This window comes from Oculina patagonica, chromosome 12 (assembly GCF_052425735.1).
Source record: "Oculina patagonica isolate OP01 chromosome 12, crgOcupat, whole genome shotgun sequence".
NCBI lineage: Eukaryota > Metazoa > Cnidaria > Anthozoa > Scleractinia > Oculinidae > Oculina > Oculina patagonica.
This window is the reverse complement of record NC_135769.1, coordinates 22,009,881-22,029,293: the sequence shown is the minus strand read 5'-3', so window position 1 is coordinate 22,029,293 and position 19,413 is coordinate 22,009,881. Positions and strand designations below refer to the sequence as shown.

At 39.2% G+C, this 19,413-nt stretch overlaps 1 protein-coding gene and 1 pseudogene across 2 annotated transcripts in view; both read right to left on the bottom strand.

Annotated features, from left to right (window-relative positions):
- Window positions 1-10,350: 10,350 nt before the first annotated feature.
- On the bottom strand, window positions 10,351-11,563 carry LOC144633487 (acid-sensing ion channel 1-like; annotated as a pseudogene).
- Window positions 11,564-14,288: 2,725 nt separating this feature from the next.
- Window positions 14,289-19,413, bottom strand: part of LOC144633667 (acid-sensing ion channel 2-like) — a 30,262-nt gene continuing 25,137 nt past the window's right edge. For both annotated transcript variants that reach the window (XM_078492515.1, XM_078492513.1), the window contains 5 exons: window positions 18,850-19,003; window positions 17,911-17,970; window positions 17,237-17,387; window positions 16,538-16,629; window positions 14,289-15,472 (listed from right to left, as the gene is read on the bottom strand). In XM_078492515.1, coding sequence (XP_078348641.1) covers window positions 15,324-15,472; window positions 16,538-16,629; window positions 17,237-17,387; window positions 17,911-17,970; window positions 18,850-19,003 — 606 coding nt within the window. In that variant the 3' untranslated portion in view covers window positions 14,289-15,323. The remainder of the gene's footprint in view (window positions 15,473-16,537; window positions 16,630-17,236; window positions 17,388-17,910; window positions 17,971-18,849; window positions 19,004-19,413) is intronic.

The window sequence follows — 19,413 nt, the reverse complement described above, 5'->3', positions numbered from 1 at the left end:
AACGACGGGTGCTACATTTCTTTTGTTGCAAGGCATACGACTGGAGTAGTACTGTTTTAATTAGGTACCAAATAAGACGCCTATCAATTTAAAAATGGAAAGCTTATTACTGTACCCTTACCTCGTATTTGTTAACTAGCGGGTACTTATTTTGCATGCTCGTTTTGAAGTGTGCCCAAAGTTCCTACAATTTTTTTTTAAGTATTTTCAAGCTCTACATTTCCTTTGTCGTCCAGCGTGTGGCTGGAGCAAATTAATCAACAAGGAATGCAAGCCAAAAAGAAAACAAACAAGCAAACAACTGAAACAACGACCCTATAAGCTCTCAAACGAAATCCTTAATTTAAGTAGACTTTTAAATAGAAGAGTGTACGAAACAAAGGCTTACTACTGCACTGATCAGAAATTCTTCTCTAAGAGATAAATTATATCATTTAGCAACATTGTATCATAATTTCTATTTTGCGTGTTTTGATAAATATAGATTTCTAAATTATTTAAAGTAATTACTTCACAGTCATCTTTTTGGGTACAAATAATCTACTTAGTTATTTCTTTGCTAACTTTTTTTTTTTCATGTATTACATGAAAAGAAGGCCATTTAAAATGGTCTTCACCTGAAAACTGTAAACGATATTTGAGCCAACCGTATATAGCTAAGGTGAGTGCTGGAGCGGTTTCAAAACTGCACCGGTATTAACTTAATCAATGACGCTATCGTTTCTCTAATTGGAACAGTTGAAACTTAGCGCACGCAAAGGGGCATTGACAGTAATAGGTGGGAATAACCGGTGATGCTGAATGAAAATGGCGGGTGGTCGAAACTCATTCCACCCACATCAGTGTCCCAAGTAAAACAAGAAGGACGATCGAGAGCACACGTGTACGACTATTTTGGACTTCTTTCCGACACTTTTATTGCATTTCAGTATCCATTTAGTAATCATGTGGCCTTGCTTGATTGGTGATAATGGCGGGTTGTCCAAACTCATTCCACCCACATCAGTGTCCCCAGTAAAAAACGGACGATCGAGAGCTTACGCGTACAACTATTTTCTTCTTATTTTAGACTTTTTTTTATTGCATTTCGGTATCTATTAAGTAATAATGTGGCCTTGCTTGATTTAAAATTACACCGAAATGCTCAATATTGAATACTAGGTGTGTTGATAGTCTGTCGGAATACAATAATATCTGATGCTCTGTCGGTTACGGCCGACGACGCTCGGTCCTTAGTCGATCCCGCAGTACTTCGCGTCAAGCGAGAAAAAACGTCCTGTGTCCAGGGTTACTATTGAATTAAAAGTGGGTTCGAAATCATTTCAGCAGTTTTTTTATTGAGTGTCATAAAGCCAAAATAATCACTATGGCCATTCACAAAGGACGCAAAAAATCCGGCGAACCAATCAAAACTTGAAGCAAATGCATACAGGCGGCAGGAATCACGGGGAAACTTGCGCGAGCGAGTCATGATTGGTTTTGGTTTCACTTCTTACTTCTGATTGGCTGAGAAAGTGAGGGGGGCTTTTAAACCAATCGCTAAGCGTAGTAATCTAAAGCGAATGCGAATTACTCTCGACACTCAAATGAAAACTGCTCTGCCATACGACATTTTCTGCCGTTCAAGAATGCAAGATAAATTTTCACTAGCATGTTAACATATAAGCGAAAATATAATCATTTTGATTTCATTAACTCTGTTTGCGTAAATAAGAACATTCATTTACACCAATATACAATCATAAGAATGTAAGAATAATATACTTTAATGCGACAGTGCAGTCAATAATGACAGTTCTCACTCTCATTAGCAACAAAAGAAGTAAATTTCATTTCGGTTGCTTCCCGGTTCAAGCAATGCGGTATGGGGGGGTTATGTTGGATCATTACTTTAGAGTTTTTCATATTTCTTCGGCCACCTCCAAAAAATGCCTGGTGATAGTATGCTTGTGGAATGCCTTGTTTTCCGGCTTGCTTCATTGCAAGAGAAATCGGCCTTGATAGCAACTTTGCATGTTGACACCAGAATGAATGTTTAAGTCTTGCTGTTGGGAGTCTGTGTTATTTCCACGGTGCGTTTCTTTATTCTGGACATTAAAACTTCCCACAGAAATTCGATGAACTCACAAATCGTCAGTAAACTGCATCCAAGAAACAAGCCCATGTTGCCACCAAACTCCCCTGAAACGAAACATAGAGAGAACATTACGACTCCACCGCGCTTTAAATGTGTCTTTCTAAAATGGGCAATACAGCTGGAAATTGTAGTCTGAAGGCTCCATTTACTCCTTTGGGTATAAGTTTCGGTAGCTGCCGAAACTGTGTCGCACATCTTCGGTTTTATTCGTTTCTAAAAAGGTGAGATATTTTGGAAGAAGCCGCCAAAGTGACTTCAAAAGACTGGAACAATAGCGCAATTAACCTACCTTGAGCGAATAGAGTTGTGAACGTATCCTTTTGTGTTGTTAAGTTGTGATTGAACTTCCGATAACCACTACAGACATTTTGCAGATTTAAGTCTTTCGCGATGTATTTTTTGCTTTTATATTTATTAAAAAATTAAGAGCTTGTTGAGAGCTTTAAAAAGAGATCTTGAACGAGCCATTTTGATCGTTGTAGGCGATTTTAGTTTTGTTTTCGCCGAGCTCGTAGCGGCGGGCTCGATTTACAGAGTTAATTATGCGTATCCAAATACTGACACATGTTGATAGCTTCCAAATCGCTTTTCATAGATTTAAACTCTTCCTTCTGCTGCTGGTATTTAATTCGAAGCGTTTTTAGTGCAAATAAAATAAATTTTAATCAAGGACAATTCTCTATAGTCTATCTAAGCTGAGTGATCACTTTGTTTTTAAAGTTTAGCATTTTCGTCTATCCCGTGCCGTCTATGAAGTATGTATCCCGCAGAATAAAAAAACAAACAATGGATTTGATTTGATTTTTTATTTTTCCGCACAAAAATGCGGGTGAAACATTGATTTATAGTTTTGTGAACACAGAAAACTCTTTAAGCGTTTAATTTTACTAGCCTTCGATGAGAAGTGTGTAATGTGAAACCGTGCTACACGCGCGCCAAGTTTTAATATTTTTCGCCGACAATTGTTAAGCTTACCAAATATAATCTTCGCTAAACTATATTGTGTGTCACGTTAAACTTTTGATTTACGTTAAACAATTATTTAGTAATTGAAACGAAACGCATTTGTTCAGTTTCGATTCGACTGAGTCGCTTAAATAAACGTGCTGTCTTGCATAATGTCATTCGTCTAAATGTCACTATAGTCACGCAAAAACCACGGCCGATCGAATAAAATATCTCAAACAACAAAGGCAAGTGTACAGTGATTAAAGGGTCCTGTTTTATTTGTATGTGGTATTCCTTTTTACACAATTCCTTGCTTTGTTTGCATCGAAAATATTTTCAATCGGTAAAGAGAAAATATACTTTAGTACGCGAGCTTGCTTTGTTTATCTTTGCGCGCGTCCACTCGCTCTAAAACTTTTGCAGTTTTTAAGTAAATGAATTACATTTCCACGCATTGAAAGTGAATAGTGATAGAAAATAAAATCAGTCAAGCAGATTCCCAGGAGATATTTTTCAATCTGTTAACAAAAGAACTACTTCTCACCTACATCAAAGATGTTGCGCTCTTCACGATCTTCGGAAGCATGCCGACTTGTCGGCAAATACATCGGAATGAATAGGCAATGAGTTTAAACAATAGCTTGAATATATGAATGCTTAATAACCTCAAAATTTGAGGTACACATTTAAAGCGCTGTGAAGTTGTCATGAACAAAAGAGCTTTCACCATTGGATAATACGCTCTTTTTATTTTATAAGAATCTAGTTTATAAGAATATCAAGGCTGAAATTGGCGAACTTTTAAGAATATTTTAAGAATAAGCCTGAGGCTGTGATTTGAAAATAATATAGTTTTGAGTTGAAGATTTGTAAATACAATACAATTAAATATGTTTTTAGTTGAAACAAAATCAGGTATTTTCATTTCCGTCACTTTATCTTTGTTAGGAATGCTTTGCTTAAAGCCAAAACGGCCGGGCTGCAACCAAAGCAATGTTACATGTGCACAATATAACACGAAACAATTCTGGACTCCAAACACTTGTAATTGATTAACCAATACTTGCTAAAGCGGAAATGTCAAACGATATTTTTTAAGAATATTTATAAGAATATTTCAGCCTAAAATCGGCAGAAAAGTAAGAATATTCAGCCTGGGTAGGAAAAACTGTATTCTTATAAAAAAAAAAAAAGAGTGTAGTTATCCTTGGGATCTCCCTCGTAAAATGACAGGGGTGCTTGCCAGAAATTGTGAAAAAATTCCCTGCAATGTCAGTACCAAAATCTCGTTTGGTGAGTGTGGCTCAAATTCTTTTTCGTCCCTAAAAAGGTTCCAATTCTAAATTATTTTACGGCATTTTAACATTTTTTTGTGGGAGAGGGGATTCTCTTGTTAAAATATAAAGTTTCCAAGTTCAAAATAAAGGACCTTCGAGATTCAGGTATGAAATTCGATAATCTAAAGCATTAGCACTAGGTTTGAGAAGTTTTACTCGTAGTCAATCTCGTTCTTGTTTTTCGATCTGAAGGTCGCAGCTCTGTTATAATCAGTACGTTATAGTATAAACAGGCCACCTCATCTTCCCATCTGCCTAACTGACTTACCAAAGAGGCTCTCTGTTCCATAACTAGAAACATCTTCGCGCTGTTCGTAGGCCAAATGTTGAAATCCAATTTGAAGAAAGATGTAGTTATCCCTACAAAAAAGAATTCGTTATTGCCATGGATGGTCGAAAATCATGCACCCACGCACGAAAATTAAACATGCCACTCAATCAAGAAAATTAAATTATCTATAATTAAAGTTAGCAACTCAAACCGTATTAAAGTTCATAGACAATTCAAATCACTCAAATCCGTAAATTCAATGTCCGTGAATGTCTCAAACCGTAAATTCATATTCCGATTCAATCTTATTAGAACATTTCTTTCAAAACTCAGGGCCTAAAACAACAAAAACTGATTTATTTTCTTAGTTCACAGTGGTCAATAGCGGATCCATACCTTCACCTGTGTGGGGGCCCGATCACCCAGGCCCTGGAATAAGGAGGAGGAGGCCTACTCTCGAAGGTAATTTTTCTCGGCCCTTCAGGCCTCTATTTGGTCAAACAATAATGTGCGTTCCCGGGGCCCCAGGGTCCCTCTCCTAGATCCGCCACTGGTGGTTGATTAAGTAATTTGATTTGTCTCAAATCGCTTATATTAATCTTTTACAGACATTGGAGTCAATTATGCAGTCATTTAAATTTTCCATCCTTTCAACAGTCAATTAGTCTTTAATTGGCATAGAATGATGAGTATTCAAACCCGCGACAAGAGCAGAAACATGCGTCATGATTGAGAAGGAATTGCTCTCGAACACTTGACGTGTAGCCTTAATCTCTGCCCATCCCTTAACGTGTGTTTGCGAGAGAATAACATACTGCAACTGGTCTGAGATTGTTATTAGGGCGATCAGGGTTTGACATAATAAAAATTTGGTTTGTATCTGATCTTAAAATCGGTTTAAAAAAGGTGGTAAAAAAAACGTTTTTCGGTAACTCTCTGTTTCCTTCATCAGAGTTAAAATTGGTTTAGTTTTTGCATAATAAGTTTTTATACACCGCCGGTCTCTAGGGATGTTCCCAATGTTAAATAAACTTCCCAGTACCCACTGAAGGCATCTACTGTTATCAGATAGTTGCTACCATCAAGGCTGTATAGATCTTGGGCCACTATACTCCATGGCCGGGTTGGCAGCTCTGGAGTTATCAACGGTTCCTTCGCCTGGGCTGGTTGATACTCTGCACAGAGGCTGCAGTTACTCACAGCTTCCTTGATTTGGTGGCTCATACCAGGCCAAAACAAAGCATCTTTGGCCCGTCTAAGACAAGCTTGTTGCCCTTGATGACTTGCATGAATGCGCTTCATCATTTCTTTGCGTAATGCAGTTGGAATGATCACTCGATCGCCTTTATACAACACGCCATTGTAGACTCCGATTTCATCACGGTATGTCCAATACTCGGCAATCAGTGGCTCACTTTGCTGCTTTGCCTCTGGCCATCCCTGTAGGACAGTCATCTTGAGACGTTGTAGCTGGTTGTCGGCTTCAGTAAGGCGTCGGATGTTCTCCAGGCCATCGTTTGAGATTCTCAGGAATTCTGCTGCGTTGACATCTTCCAAGTCGAGGCGACAGACTTCTTCATGCTCCGGTCTGAGACAATTTGTAGGGGGAGCAGTACTTGGCAGTGGTGCTCTAGATAGTGTATCAGCAAGGAACATTTCAGCTCCTTTCTTATAACCAACCTTGAGGTTAAACTTCTGTAGGCGAAGGAGCATGCCTTGAAGGCGCTTTGGGGCTGCTGTGAGTGGCTTGGTAAAGATGGCTTCTAATGGTTTGTGGTCACTCTGTACACTGATGGACTCCCTTCCAAAGATGTATTGATTAAATCTTTCGCAAGCAAACACAATGGCCAAACATTCTTTCTCAATTTGAGCATAACCACGCTCTGTTGGTGTCAATGTTCTCGAGGCAAACGCCACAGGCTGGCCCTCCTGGAGCAGGGCTGCACCCATGCCAGTGTCGCTGCTGTCGCACTGGATGGTGACTGGTAGGTTCACATTGTAATAGCGCAACACAGGATAGTCTGCTACTAGCTGCTTGACACGATCAAATGCATCTTGGTGGTGTTTCTCCCAGACCCAGTCTGCGTCCTTGTCAGTCAGACGTCGCAATGGTTCGCACTCGTCAGCCAGATGGGGAACAAACTTGGCTAGGTAGTTTACAAAGCCAAGAAACCGTTGTACTGCTTTGACTTTCTCTGCATTGGTTCGTCCATCTGGGTTTGGCATCTCTTGGACTGCACGGACCTTTTCTGGGTCAGGCTTTACTCCGCCTGGTGTTAACAGGTGACCAATGAAAGGGACTTCCGACAGTCTGAGTTTCAGCTTCTTGGGGTTCAGCTTCAAGTTGACTTCTCTGGCTCTCTCCAATAATGCAATTAAGTTGCGGTCATGGTCTTGCAACGCCTCTTCCTGGGTCTCGCCCTGTCCCGTGATAAGGATGTCATCTGCTATGACATATAGGCCAGGTAGTCCCTCAAGTACTTCGTGTTGTCTGCGCTGATATTCTTCTGGTGCTGTTGCTATTCCGAATGGCATTCTCAGCCAGCGGTACCGCCCGAATGGTGTCCAAAATGTAGTTAGGTAGCTACTTGGCTCATCAAGTTTCACCTGCCAGAATCCATTTCTTGCATCTGCTACGCTGAAGACCTTGGCTTTAGAGAGTTCGGGTAGTATTTCTTCGATCGTTGGCATCGGATAGTGTGAGCGCTTAAGGGCTTTGTTCAGGTCCTTTGGGTCAATGCATAAACGTAGTTTGCTGCCTTTGCGTACAACAACCTCACTGCTGATCCAGTCTGTCGGTTCAGTAACCTTTTTGAGGACTTGCATCTTTTCTAATTCCTCAATGTGTGCCTTGAGCTCGGCTTTTAGTGGTATGGCCACCCTTCTTGGAGTGTGTTTCACTGGTGTGATGTTCGGGTCGACCTCTAAATGGTATTCTCCGGGGAGGCATCCTAGACCCTCAAACACATCCTTGTATTTGATGATGATATCTTCTGGCACTTTTGCTGGAGAAATGTCGACGCTGTTTGCTATGTGTACTGTAATAAGTCCCATACTAGTACAAGTTTCACCCGACAACAGGGGTTGTAGGGATCCCTGGACAATCTTGAAGTTTAGCAGATGTTGTTTGTCCTGGTATTTACATTGTAATTCACATTCTCCTAGAGCTTGTACCAGACTTTCATCATAGAGCTTAAGCTTTGCTTTGGTTGGTTGCATAGCTGGTTTTCCACTTTGTTTAATTTCACATAGCCTGTCAAAGGACATGACGTTACAGGTGGCACCAGTGTCAAGCTGACACTGAATCAGAGCTTCTCCATTTTCATCAAAGAACCTAAGGGGTGCAAAAAAACGCTTTCTTTGTTGGTGATCCAGTGCTCCCACGGATTCAATGCAGTACACTGACTCATCTTCTGAGGCTGACTCCCCTTGTGCATAGTGAAGGCTCTCATTTTGAAAACACACAGATGAGAAATGATTGGGTTTCCCACACTTCCTGCAGGTTTTGCCAAATGCTGGGCATTTGTTCTTATTAAACTGATGCTGGCCTCCACAGTACATGCACTCACGTTCCTCCTTGAACTGCCTGCCAGTGGTGTTTCCACTTCTTTTCTTTGGTATTCCAGGTCGCTTCTGCCATGGCGGTTTCTTAGTGCCTTGCTTTTCCATGAAGTTTACTGGCTCTTGTATTCCATCCCCTTCAATTTTCTTTAGCTGCTCGCTGGTCGCTTCACTGATCCTAAGAGACTCTATGGCTTTCTTTAGATCACAGCTTTTCTCTCTGAATAACCTTGTCCTCGCTGCACTGTCCTTGCAGCCCAGCACCAATCGGTCTCGCACCATTTCGTCTTCGAGAGTACCAAATTGGCAGGGTTCAGAGAGTTGGCGAAGCTTGATCAAATATTGGTCAATAGTTTCGTGTGTTTGCTGCTCCGTGTTGTGGAAAATATATCGTTCGTACAGTATATTTCTAATCGGTACGAAATGGTCTTGAAGTATGTCCAAGATGATCTTTGGGTCTTTCATATCATCGTCGGTAAGTTGTAAGCGTTTCAAGATCTTCTTACACTCGGTTCCCATTAAGCTTTTGAGGGTTGCGACTTGAATGTTCTTGTCTTTCTTGTCAAGCCCTGTCGCTACCAGGTAATCTTCGTATGCTTCACGAAATATCTTCCAATTTGTGGGTAAATCCCCGCTGCAATTCATTTGCTCAGGAGCTGGAATCTGATAAGTGGCCATATTCGCACGTGCCCAAATCCAAGATGGCGGTCGTGAAGAAAACTATAAACTTCGGCGAGAAAACACTTTTAGCGTTCGTGTTGCAATCCACACTTTGCACCTGTGATCCACACGGCTTCAGCTAAAAGTAGCCACTTCTGACACCATGTAACAGTGTTTGATAGCTGCCAAAACTCTTTAATTGTACGACGAAGCATACAGTTATTCCAGCTCGGATCGTACGAGCTAACAACGACTTACCGCTGGCCTACAGCGGGCACAATACGGGCATCCCGAAGCCCTTACAACAACAAGTCTAAAAACACATATCGTAACAACAACAACAACAACAACAACAACAACAGCAACAAAACCTTCATACATGATGGGGTAAAAAAAGCTACATAGCTTGTGGATTCGTGTGTAAATAAAACATTAAAACTAGTAGATAGATGTACGAGGACAAGAAAGAAAACAATTTTACCTGGCAATCCAATAGGACGGCACCCGCATTGAGCTATGGTCTTATTCGCGATACATTGGTAAATGCAGCCGTCTTTCGTGTAGGTACCAATCCCTGGCAACTTCTCTTGTCGGCATTTTGTCTTGAATGGTGCTGGAAGTCTTATGTGCTAGATTTGTTAGGAAAGAAGGTACAAGGTTTGTGTTATTCAGTTTTTAACTTGGAGCAACTGAGTTGCTACTCCCTCATTTCTATATTAAATATTTGTTTTCAGTGAAACTGTTTTGAATGGTGCTGAAAGTGTAATGTCCCAGGGCTTGACAGGAATGTAGGAAGTATTTTCCGGGTAATTACACGGCACGAAAAGTTGGCTTTGCTCATTTTTGTCTCGCGTCAAAGGTGAGAAAATATGGATGGCTATGTTTTACACTGATGTCAAAGGAAAGCAAGTCCTTTGATATGCCTTTGACAGTGGTTTGACGCTCGTCAAAGTTATATATATAGATTTGACGCGAGACAAAGGTATCTTTGACCCAAGTCAAATCACATTTCACTGTTTCTTTGTCACAACATTGATAAGCGTCAAAATACCTTTGACCAAGACGGCCTTTGCCACAATCAAAGGCATCTGAGAGGTTTCGCATAGACGGCCCTTACCACCTTAGTTTACCCTAGGTCAAAGTTATGGGTTTCATGCAATTGTTCGTGCCGTGTTAGTTAAAATTCTTTTAAAAGCTCATTTTTTTATAAAATTATTGGGCTATATTTATGCGTGCGGTGGCATGGGCAGCTAGATTTGAGAACCAATGTAGTCACGAAGCCATATCAAAATTCATTTGTCTTGATTGTTTTTGTCTTGCTTTGTGTTGTCTCAGTTTCAAAGAATAATACATGTAAGTTATTAATATTAAACTTCTTCATTTTGTGTATTCAAGTATATCTGACAATGTACTTTACTGCAAAAATCTTTACGTTGTCAACAACCTACCTTTCTCAACTTGACCGCTACTGACGCGAGAGTCCCAGGAAGAATGTTAAATCCAGAATGCCGGTTGACAAAATAAACGTCTCCTGATCATGATCGTGCACAATTACTTTAAATCCAGTTGAAAATTGACCGTAAATGCTTTCGTTTGTTTGGGCATCGAGAAGAATGTTAAGCCCGAGATCGGGACCTTCAAATATTGTACGAAGCAACTTGCTTTTACGACCAGAGTTGAAAGTGAAACAGATGCCATTTTGCGTAAGATGTGGTACAAAGTCTTCAGCAGAACAAAGAATGTCTATATTGAAACGGCAGTAAAAAACAAACATGCCAGCCATATCATGCCCATATTGTGTGAGAAATTCTTCCTCATTAAACAGACGACCTGACGTGCGGTTTAAAACATCAAGTATGTTTTGCTGTATTGAATCATTACAGCCTTTTACTACTGCTTCTCCAAACCACGCATAAGCACATAACAATGCTTGGCCACATGTGAGATTTCCACGAACTGCACGTGTCTCACTGCATCCACTTATATTCAGTCCCATCTTTTCAATCTCTTCGTCCTCGTCAGCGATATCTACAATGCGGGACATTTTTGTTGGGACACTTAGCACATTTCTGTGCCAAATGACTGCTAACCCCCCTTCTCCCCAAGCAATGTTGAGAATTGACCATCTCACACACCAAGATCAGGGCATATATGTTTGTCAACATTGCTTGGGGGAAAGGGGGGTTAAGAAATGAACAAGAACAGTGCCAAACCCATTTTTGGACTACAAAAAGGTTATTTGGCATGATTAAGAGATCGCCTTCATAAGTGTCCCAAGTCTTTTTGACCTCCATTGTAGCTTGGATTTCATCAACATGTTTGAATTGCAGATTGTCACGGCGGGAAATGTCAAGCCATCTGTCGGCGTTTCCTGCCATAAAAGTGTTTTATTGGCCTCGAGATGTATTTGTTTAGGCTTACAGACAAAAGATGCACAAAAGCACCTGTAGCGGCGCAAAGAAATATTAACCAAATAAGCCTTTTAGAAGGAGAACGGCAACTTTCAGCGACGTATCTCAGGCCATGGAGAGTTGTACTAGATGCAAAATTTTTCCATTTAGAAGAATAAGACGCCTTGCCTGGATCCATTTCTTTTTCCTTCCAGGTTTTAACAAAAGCATTGTCAATCGACTTTACTTCCGTAGTCATGGATGCTCAGGCTGTACAAGCAAAAATCGCCCCTGCAAAGTTAAGCAGATTAGTTATGACTTGTGCTTAGAACTGTTCCGGCATGATTTGTGATTAAAATGAAAGAAAGCCACTTTGCAAAGAAAGGAATTTTTACAAACGTTTTCAAATGAATACAGACCAAGACTTGCACGTTACACTTCCTTTATATTGTAGAATCCCGATTTCTCGAGCCATAAAGGGAAAGGAAATTCGTTCCAAAATAGTGTGTCAAATTGCAGTGTTCGACTGGGTGAAGGAAACCCAACGGGAACGATGTTTGTTACGAGTTATCGAAAGGTTCGAGAAATTGAAGGCTCGAGAAATCGGCATCCACTGGCGGTGTGCTATTGTAATCCAGCCATTTTCGTCCTGAACTACCAAAGTGCTTCAGTTACCACTCATCATTGGGCCTTCTTGCTTTTTCCTTTTATTTTGGTATACAGTTCAAAATCATCCTGTGCATGAATAGCCGAATATAACAGATTATAAAACGAACAATTACTGATCGCGAAGTCATTAGTGTGGGCATGTCTTTAAAAAATTACAGCAGAAGAACGAAGATTAAGATCTACCAAGCTTGTGTACTCTCTGTACTACTCTACGGATCTGAATGTTGGAGAATGACTGTGCACGACTTGAAAAAGCTGCAAAGCTTTCACACATCTTGTCTCCGAAAAATATTGCACATCTTTTGGCCACAAAAGATCTCCAACAACGAGCTCTTTAAATTGACAGAACAGGAGGGCATGAGTATTGTTCTCACACGGAAACGATGGAGTTGGGTTGGTCATGTGCTCCGTAGAGAATCTGCCAGCATTTCTAAAGTTGCTCTCAGATGGACACCAGAGGGTAAAAGAAAAAGAGGCCGTCCAAATTCCACCTGGAAAAGAACTGCAGAGGCAGAACTTCAGACCCTAAATCTGACCTGGGGGCAAGCTTCGCGGCTTGCAAAGGACCGACAAGAATGGAGGCGACTTGTTGATGCCCTATGTGCCACTGGGCGTTTAAAGGATTGATGATGTCTTTAAAAAATGGAAAACTGTACAAAAAGCACGTTAATATCCATTTTCTACAATGATGCATATGTCAATTACCGATAGTGTCTTTAAAATACACAACACAATAAAAATGACTTTCTATCGTATCGATTTCGTCCTTTTTTTACACGACACTTAAGAATATCCACCTTACGTACTGTCAGATTTGTTTAAAGAGCAGCTACAAACTCAAGAGTTTAAGGAATGAGGGCAGCAGTGTGTCGTCAGCGAAATTGTGAAATATATTTTGTAGACATCTATTTGTTACTTCGAACCCCAAACGACGAAAGACAAAAAAAAGTTAATTTAATTTTAATTTTAATAATATTGAAACACATTTGCATCCCAAGGAAATTGCATTAGATTCTGTTCCAAAAAACTATTGTTTTTCATTACACATGTTGCTACATATATTTTTATGCTCAGCGTGTAGCTGGAACAGTTTTAATCAGAAACCAGCCAAGAAACCTGTCAACTGATTCAAAAACAAAAACATTTCAGCAATAGACACACTTTGAATCCTTTTTTTAATTATTCGCACTGACAGACCTCATTTTTGGCAAAAAAGGTTCAGTTCCCGATGAAGTTGGGTTAAAAAAACATTGCCCACAAAAATGATGAAATGGAGTATATAGCAATTCCAATGCTCTTTTTTTGTGTGTTTAAAACATACAAAATGTACTGAATGAATCTAAACAACCCAATACAGCTCATACGTAATCATGAATGGATAATGTCATATTCTAATCATAATTTTTTTCTTTTATAATTTAAACCTTGCTAACTGTTTGGTTTGGGAGAAGCGCATCAAAAACGTCAAGTGTAAATATAAGAAAAAGAATTTGCCTTCTTTTTTCTTGTTGTTTTTTTTTTACTCCCCGTTCTTCTTTTTAGAGGAGATCGTGGGAAAAGTGAAACACGATCGCTCTAAAAACGACTACATGCGCGTGGGAGGCCTTTCATCGCCCTGAGCACTCCTGTGTTCAAATCACTGATAAAATAGAGTATAAAAACTCCAACGTCCCTTAAACATGTCAGCGCCTTTAAAATGTATTTGTTGTTGTTTGAACTTAATTTTGGTTTAAAATGTTTAAAACTGGTTCGATTTTATTTCTCTTTGTTTCAGATTATATATATATTGATAATAAATACGCGAGGTAATGAAAAACAAAAATCAAACTGGTTTGAAAATTATTAAACCTGATATCAATTTAAACCACAACATATTGAATCCGGTATTTACATGATCCAATACAGCTTTCTACGCACGGTAAATAGTCGATATCTAAAAACAATCGAAAAAACTTTTTCAAGTGTCATATAAAAAACTAAAAATTGCTATCATCATCAGTGTTGTAGTTCAGGTTGACGAGTGATTTAAACTAAAACGCAGTCACACCCTGATCGATCGCGAAATTAAAAAAAATTATGTATAGAAAATAGATAGTAGTCTGATTTATGACACAGTTTGAATTAGCAGATGAGGTTGGGTCGTCTAATCCGGCAAAAAAATAATACGGGAAATCAAATGGAGGGGGGCGAATAGAAAACCGAGGGAATTATATATTTGGAATCGAAGCTGAATCGGCCGTCCAACGTAAAAGCTCCAGTCCAGTAAATTATTGACCTAGTGGTATTAAAGTGCAATACTCACACAAATATTTTTTCAAGTGATACTTTTATTGATTACATTTGAAGCTTGTTGGCATAACTTAAACATGTATTCACTAATGTAATTTACTGTGGTACTCGAAATGTGCCGAGTATAATCTTGCACACCTATAAAAACACTCTCGTTTTTACCATAAACCGTACCAGCAAATGTTTTGCCAGTCCCTTATCTATCACCAGATCCTTATAAACGAAAGTCAATTTCAGTAGAAGAAAGACCCTTTGAGCTTTTTTTTCGTAAAGGTGTTGGAACGTATACGTAAAGTGCTGTTATATTATTTTAATTAAAAACTAAAGCGAGCATTCGTACGGGTTACTGAGAGCTGCCACATCAACATGGCGTCATCATGAGGTATTACTTGGGCAAAGTGTTTCATTCAATTCTCAGATACAGGATACAGGAATACGGTATTCCGACCCATTAAGGGCACTTCGAATTCTTCCTCCGACCGAGCATATCAGGGCAGAAAATTTGCATCATATCACTCCCTCGTCCTTAACCCTAATTTCTGTTTTATGTTCCTTTACTTGTTTGTTTGTTTATATGCTTGTCTTTTCGAAACTTTACACTTTATAAGCAAACTACCTACAATAGTACGCTTGATTGAATACAACACCTGTAGTACTACATTATTTTACAAAATTTATGTATCTACAAAATTGTGTTTATTTTACAACAAAAGTTATGGTATACATTTTTCCCACTTAAACTATTGTACTAAAGTAAGTAACTACAGTTAAATAACTGTAGACATTATTACTATACAAGATTTATCCCCGAGCATTTTCTATTTTTTTCTTGACCAAATTTGAAGTTTAAATAGTGACAACATATCTGTTACCCAGTGAGTTGGCCTGGGGTATAAGTAGTGCTTATTAACAAAATATAAAGCCAAAACAACGTATTATAACATCTACCTTTTAACAAGTCGGGCACTTGAGAACTCGAGCGGTAGAAAAATGTTTTGTTTTTTCGAGTGACCGAGTATTTGGTGAATGTGCGATGCATTGTCTTTTTTAAGTAGAATTGTTTAATAATAGCTGTTGTTGGGTTCGGTGTTTGCATCCGTAGAACGCTTCTTTATCTTGGACATAAAAACTTCCCATAGAAAGTCGATGAACTCACAGATCGTAAGTAAACTGCATCCAAGAAACAAGCCCATGTTGCCACCAAGCTCACCTAAAAGAAATCATAGACAAAATCTTTGTTTTAGAGATATAGAGGCCTAAAACTGATTTAGATGTGGCAGGAAGTCTGGGAATTCACAATGTTATAGAATTTTCTTGCCAATAGATTGGGACTCTTTACTTCGTGATCTCTTGTAAGAAGTAACACATCTAGAGTTCGTGTTTATATGTCGGGGACCCACAGAAAGAAACCAAATACATGAAATTGAGAACAAAGAAAAGTTCTTTGACCCCGGTAGGATTCAAACCCACGACCTCCGGATAAAAAAAATTTCCTTTCCCTCGTGTATCCCCGATTTTCTTTTCTAGCGCTACAACTTAACGCTTATGGCCTGGCAAAACGAGGAAATGTTTTCAGAAACATTAAAAACATGTTTTTAATAACATTTGAAGCGCTATGTTCCCCAGTTTTGCCACCCGGGAAACATTGTTTTTAGCGTAAATTTCGTTGACCAACAAGCAAAATTTGCTTCTGCCAAGCGGCAGAAACATTTCGTGTTTCCGCGTGGCATGGAAAAATGGAAAAACGAGGAAACAATTGCGAAAGCATGCTTCCAGCATGTTTTACCGAAAACTGTCTTTGTCATTTGATACGGTGTGCCGACAGTTGTGTTGAAGGAAAGGTTGCCTGTCTTTTCCAACAGTTAACAGTTACTTATAATTTATAACTATATGGTCGTAGTACTAGTATGTGGGAGGCGCAGTGGACTAATGGTTAGCGCGCCGGGCTCCGGATCGAGCGGTCCGGTTCGAGCCCTGGCCGGGGTCACTATGTTGTACTCTCATAGTGCCTTTCTCCACCCAGGTATATAAATGGGTACCGGCGAAATCATGCTGCATGGGGAACACCCTGCGATAGACAAGCATCCCATTCAGGGGAGAATAGAAATATTCCTAGGCACTTAATGCTACAAAAAACGGGATAAGCTCCTGCAGTATGGGTCGCATGGCTCGAAACTTCCCTACTAGTATATAGTACGCATTTTTTGCTCTCAATCGTTTCATGCAGCACAGTGAACATTTGTGCCAGTCGAATAGTTCTGTGTATCTCACTTACCGAAAAGGCTCTCTGGTCCATAGCTAGGAAATTCTTGGCGCTTTTCGTATGTCATATGCTGAAAACCCACTTGAAGAAATATGTAGTTCTCTCTAGATAGTGTGTTTAGAAATAAAATTAAGTTCATGTTTTAAATATAAGTCGCCAATGGAGAAAAATTTGTAAAAATAGCCTATCATTACTTGATACGAATTATTTAAATACTAGAGAAAGGCGGATAGAGAAAAGCGAAACCCATCAAATCTCCCCCCCCCCCCTCCCCCCATCCTCCCGTTCAACCCCTATGAAAAGGAAAACTGTTAACCCTCGGGCGTACAAGCAAATTCATACACCCCCGCCGCCGTACAAAGGGGGGGGGGGGGGGAGGGGGGAGGTGGATGGGGGTTCCATCCAGATGTCATTATTGCCGCTATCTTGGATCTGCCATCTTGAATTTCACCATTTTCTTAGAAAGTCAGAAAATAACGAAAATTGATGAAAAATCAAGCCACAGTGGTTATGGAATGTATAAATCAACAAATCGTACGTACGATTTTGATTCAGAAACCTTGAGGGTTAAATTATTTCCAATGCTAAAGGACATTGTGTAAATGCGTTTGAACCGTTTAATACAATAAAGTAGAGTTTTGGTTTGCCATAAAGTTTTAACATTACGATGTTTTTTTCTTTAAGAATTACTCTTTTATGAAAGATACTTACTGCATGTAGCTGGCACTGACGTTAGTTTTATAGAAATTACGCATTAATTTGATTATCGAAGTATCCGGGAATTTTGAATACGAAACACGTGGTTCATACTCCAATTCTGAGCACGCGTTGTTGCATGGGCACTCTGTCAGGTTGACGGTTACTGAAAGTTACAAAACAAAATATTATAGGCGAAGTTACTTATCACTTATCCTTTTTCAGACTTCTAATTTGTTTGTAATTGCAAAACCATTCAGACAAGCTATAACCGCCAAATTTTGGTGAACTCTCCCAATATGTAACCACAAATATATTGAAGTTATACATATGGCAAACAGTTTGTGCGGTTTGTAACAACACAATCTGTGACAAAATTTACCGTTTTTAGATTCGACTTGTATTATATTTAAGTCCCTTTGTTGCATTTGTGTTTCTTTAAATTAAGCAACATCAAATTAGGCATAATAACTTAAGAAAAAAGTGATATTGGTATTTCAGCAAAAGTTCCTTGTCCTTCTTTTCCTCACATAATGCATTTGAGCGCGCAAACTGTTTCGTTATAATTAACAGTTTAAAGGTTTTTGCCGTATTTAACCTTTCAGAATTGTCCGATCATAACGAAAGATTCTTTCAACAATAAACACACACTCTGTAAAATTGACTACACACTTGTATTTTTTTCTTACCTGTAGCCCTGCCCATGCATCCGTAGTCTTGAAAAGAACACACAGGCAACTGCTTCACATCTACATGTACACAAATACGGGAAACAAATCGTACCTAATCTGAATTTCAAATATATATTTCTGTCTAAATATTAAATTTTGATCAATCTTGATATAAGATTTTATTTTTTTTTAGGGAGAGAATAAAAAGTGGGGAAGGGGTGGTTCGGGGTGGTAGAAAGGGTGTACGAGGCGAAAACAAACTACTGGTATCCTATATCAATCCGTTTAAATGTTCAAATCTCCTTCAACTGAGTAATTAGCTGTGTATTTAGTGGTCTTATATGGCGGGGCTTGTGATAGCTGTTGACAAAGAGCGAATATCTCTTGCCGCAGTTTCTAAATTCGATGTAAAGAAAATTTATTTCTACTACTATATCAGTTAACTCTTTTTTTCGGGGGGTGGAGAAAGGGCATGGAGGTTAAATATCTTTTAGAGAGGCGGAAATAATAAGGATTACTAGTTACAACCATGCATAGTTAATAATTGGTAAATTGGTAAATTGCTAGAAAGCCAGGCAAACATCGAAAGAAGTAATAAGAGAGGCCAAGATTTAGGTTGAAAGGTCCATGACCCTGTGCATCTTTTGTTTTCGCTCATTCACTATGCATGGTTACGTAATCGCAATGTTTTGATTGGTTAGTTGCATGACCCCACGTAACGTAACCACCTAATTTATTTTGTCAGGTTTAGAGCAAGGTCAACCCCTAAAATAGCGATCAAATACCTAAAACAAAGAACTTTTCCGGGCTTCATAACAATTTTCCTCCATTTACTATGTCCCTGAACATGACTGTCCAACGATTTATTCTTCATGAGTACAGCTTGTCAATGATTCTTTCCAAAAAAAGTCCTTGTTGATCCGTAACAATTAACTATTTGAAAGAACGAAATCATACCTGGAAAACCGACCACACGGCATCCACAAAGATTGGAAATCGCATTTTCGTAACATTGATACAAACAAGCATCCTTCGTATAAAGAGTAAATTCCGGTCGCAATTGCTCCTTACTGCTGCAGTTTGTTTTATAGGGTGCTTCAAGTCTTATGTGCTGAAAACGATTTGAAAAGAACTGGTAAGTTGGGAACACCCTAGGTCTGGAAATACCATTATGGAAGGTGATCAACCAACCCTGAGACTACACTGCAGAAAAATATAACTTTATTACCGTGTGAAGCTAACGTAAAGCTGGCGTAAGTTTCGATTACATTTTTTAAAGCTTTGTTACCTTTATACCAGCTTTACACTTGCGTTTAAAGTCGGATAAAGGGATAAAGAGACTCCTTTACTCCAAGTTTAAGGGCCATTCCGTGTAAAAACCGGGCAGGTCAATTTTCGGCCGAAAATGGAATTATCTTTTTTCTCTACAGAAGTCAAACACCATATTGTAAATACAAAATCGTATTACTTTCGCTTGGTTTGTTTTAATACTTTTGTTTGGCCATTTGTTTCGAGGCGACC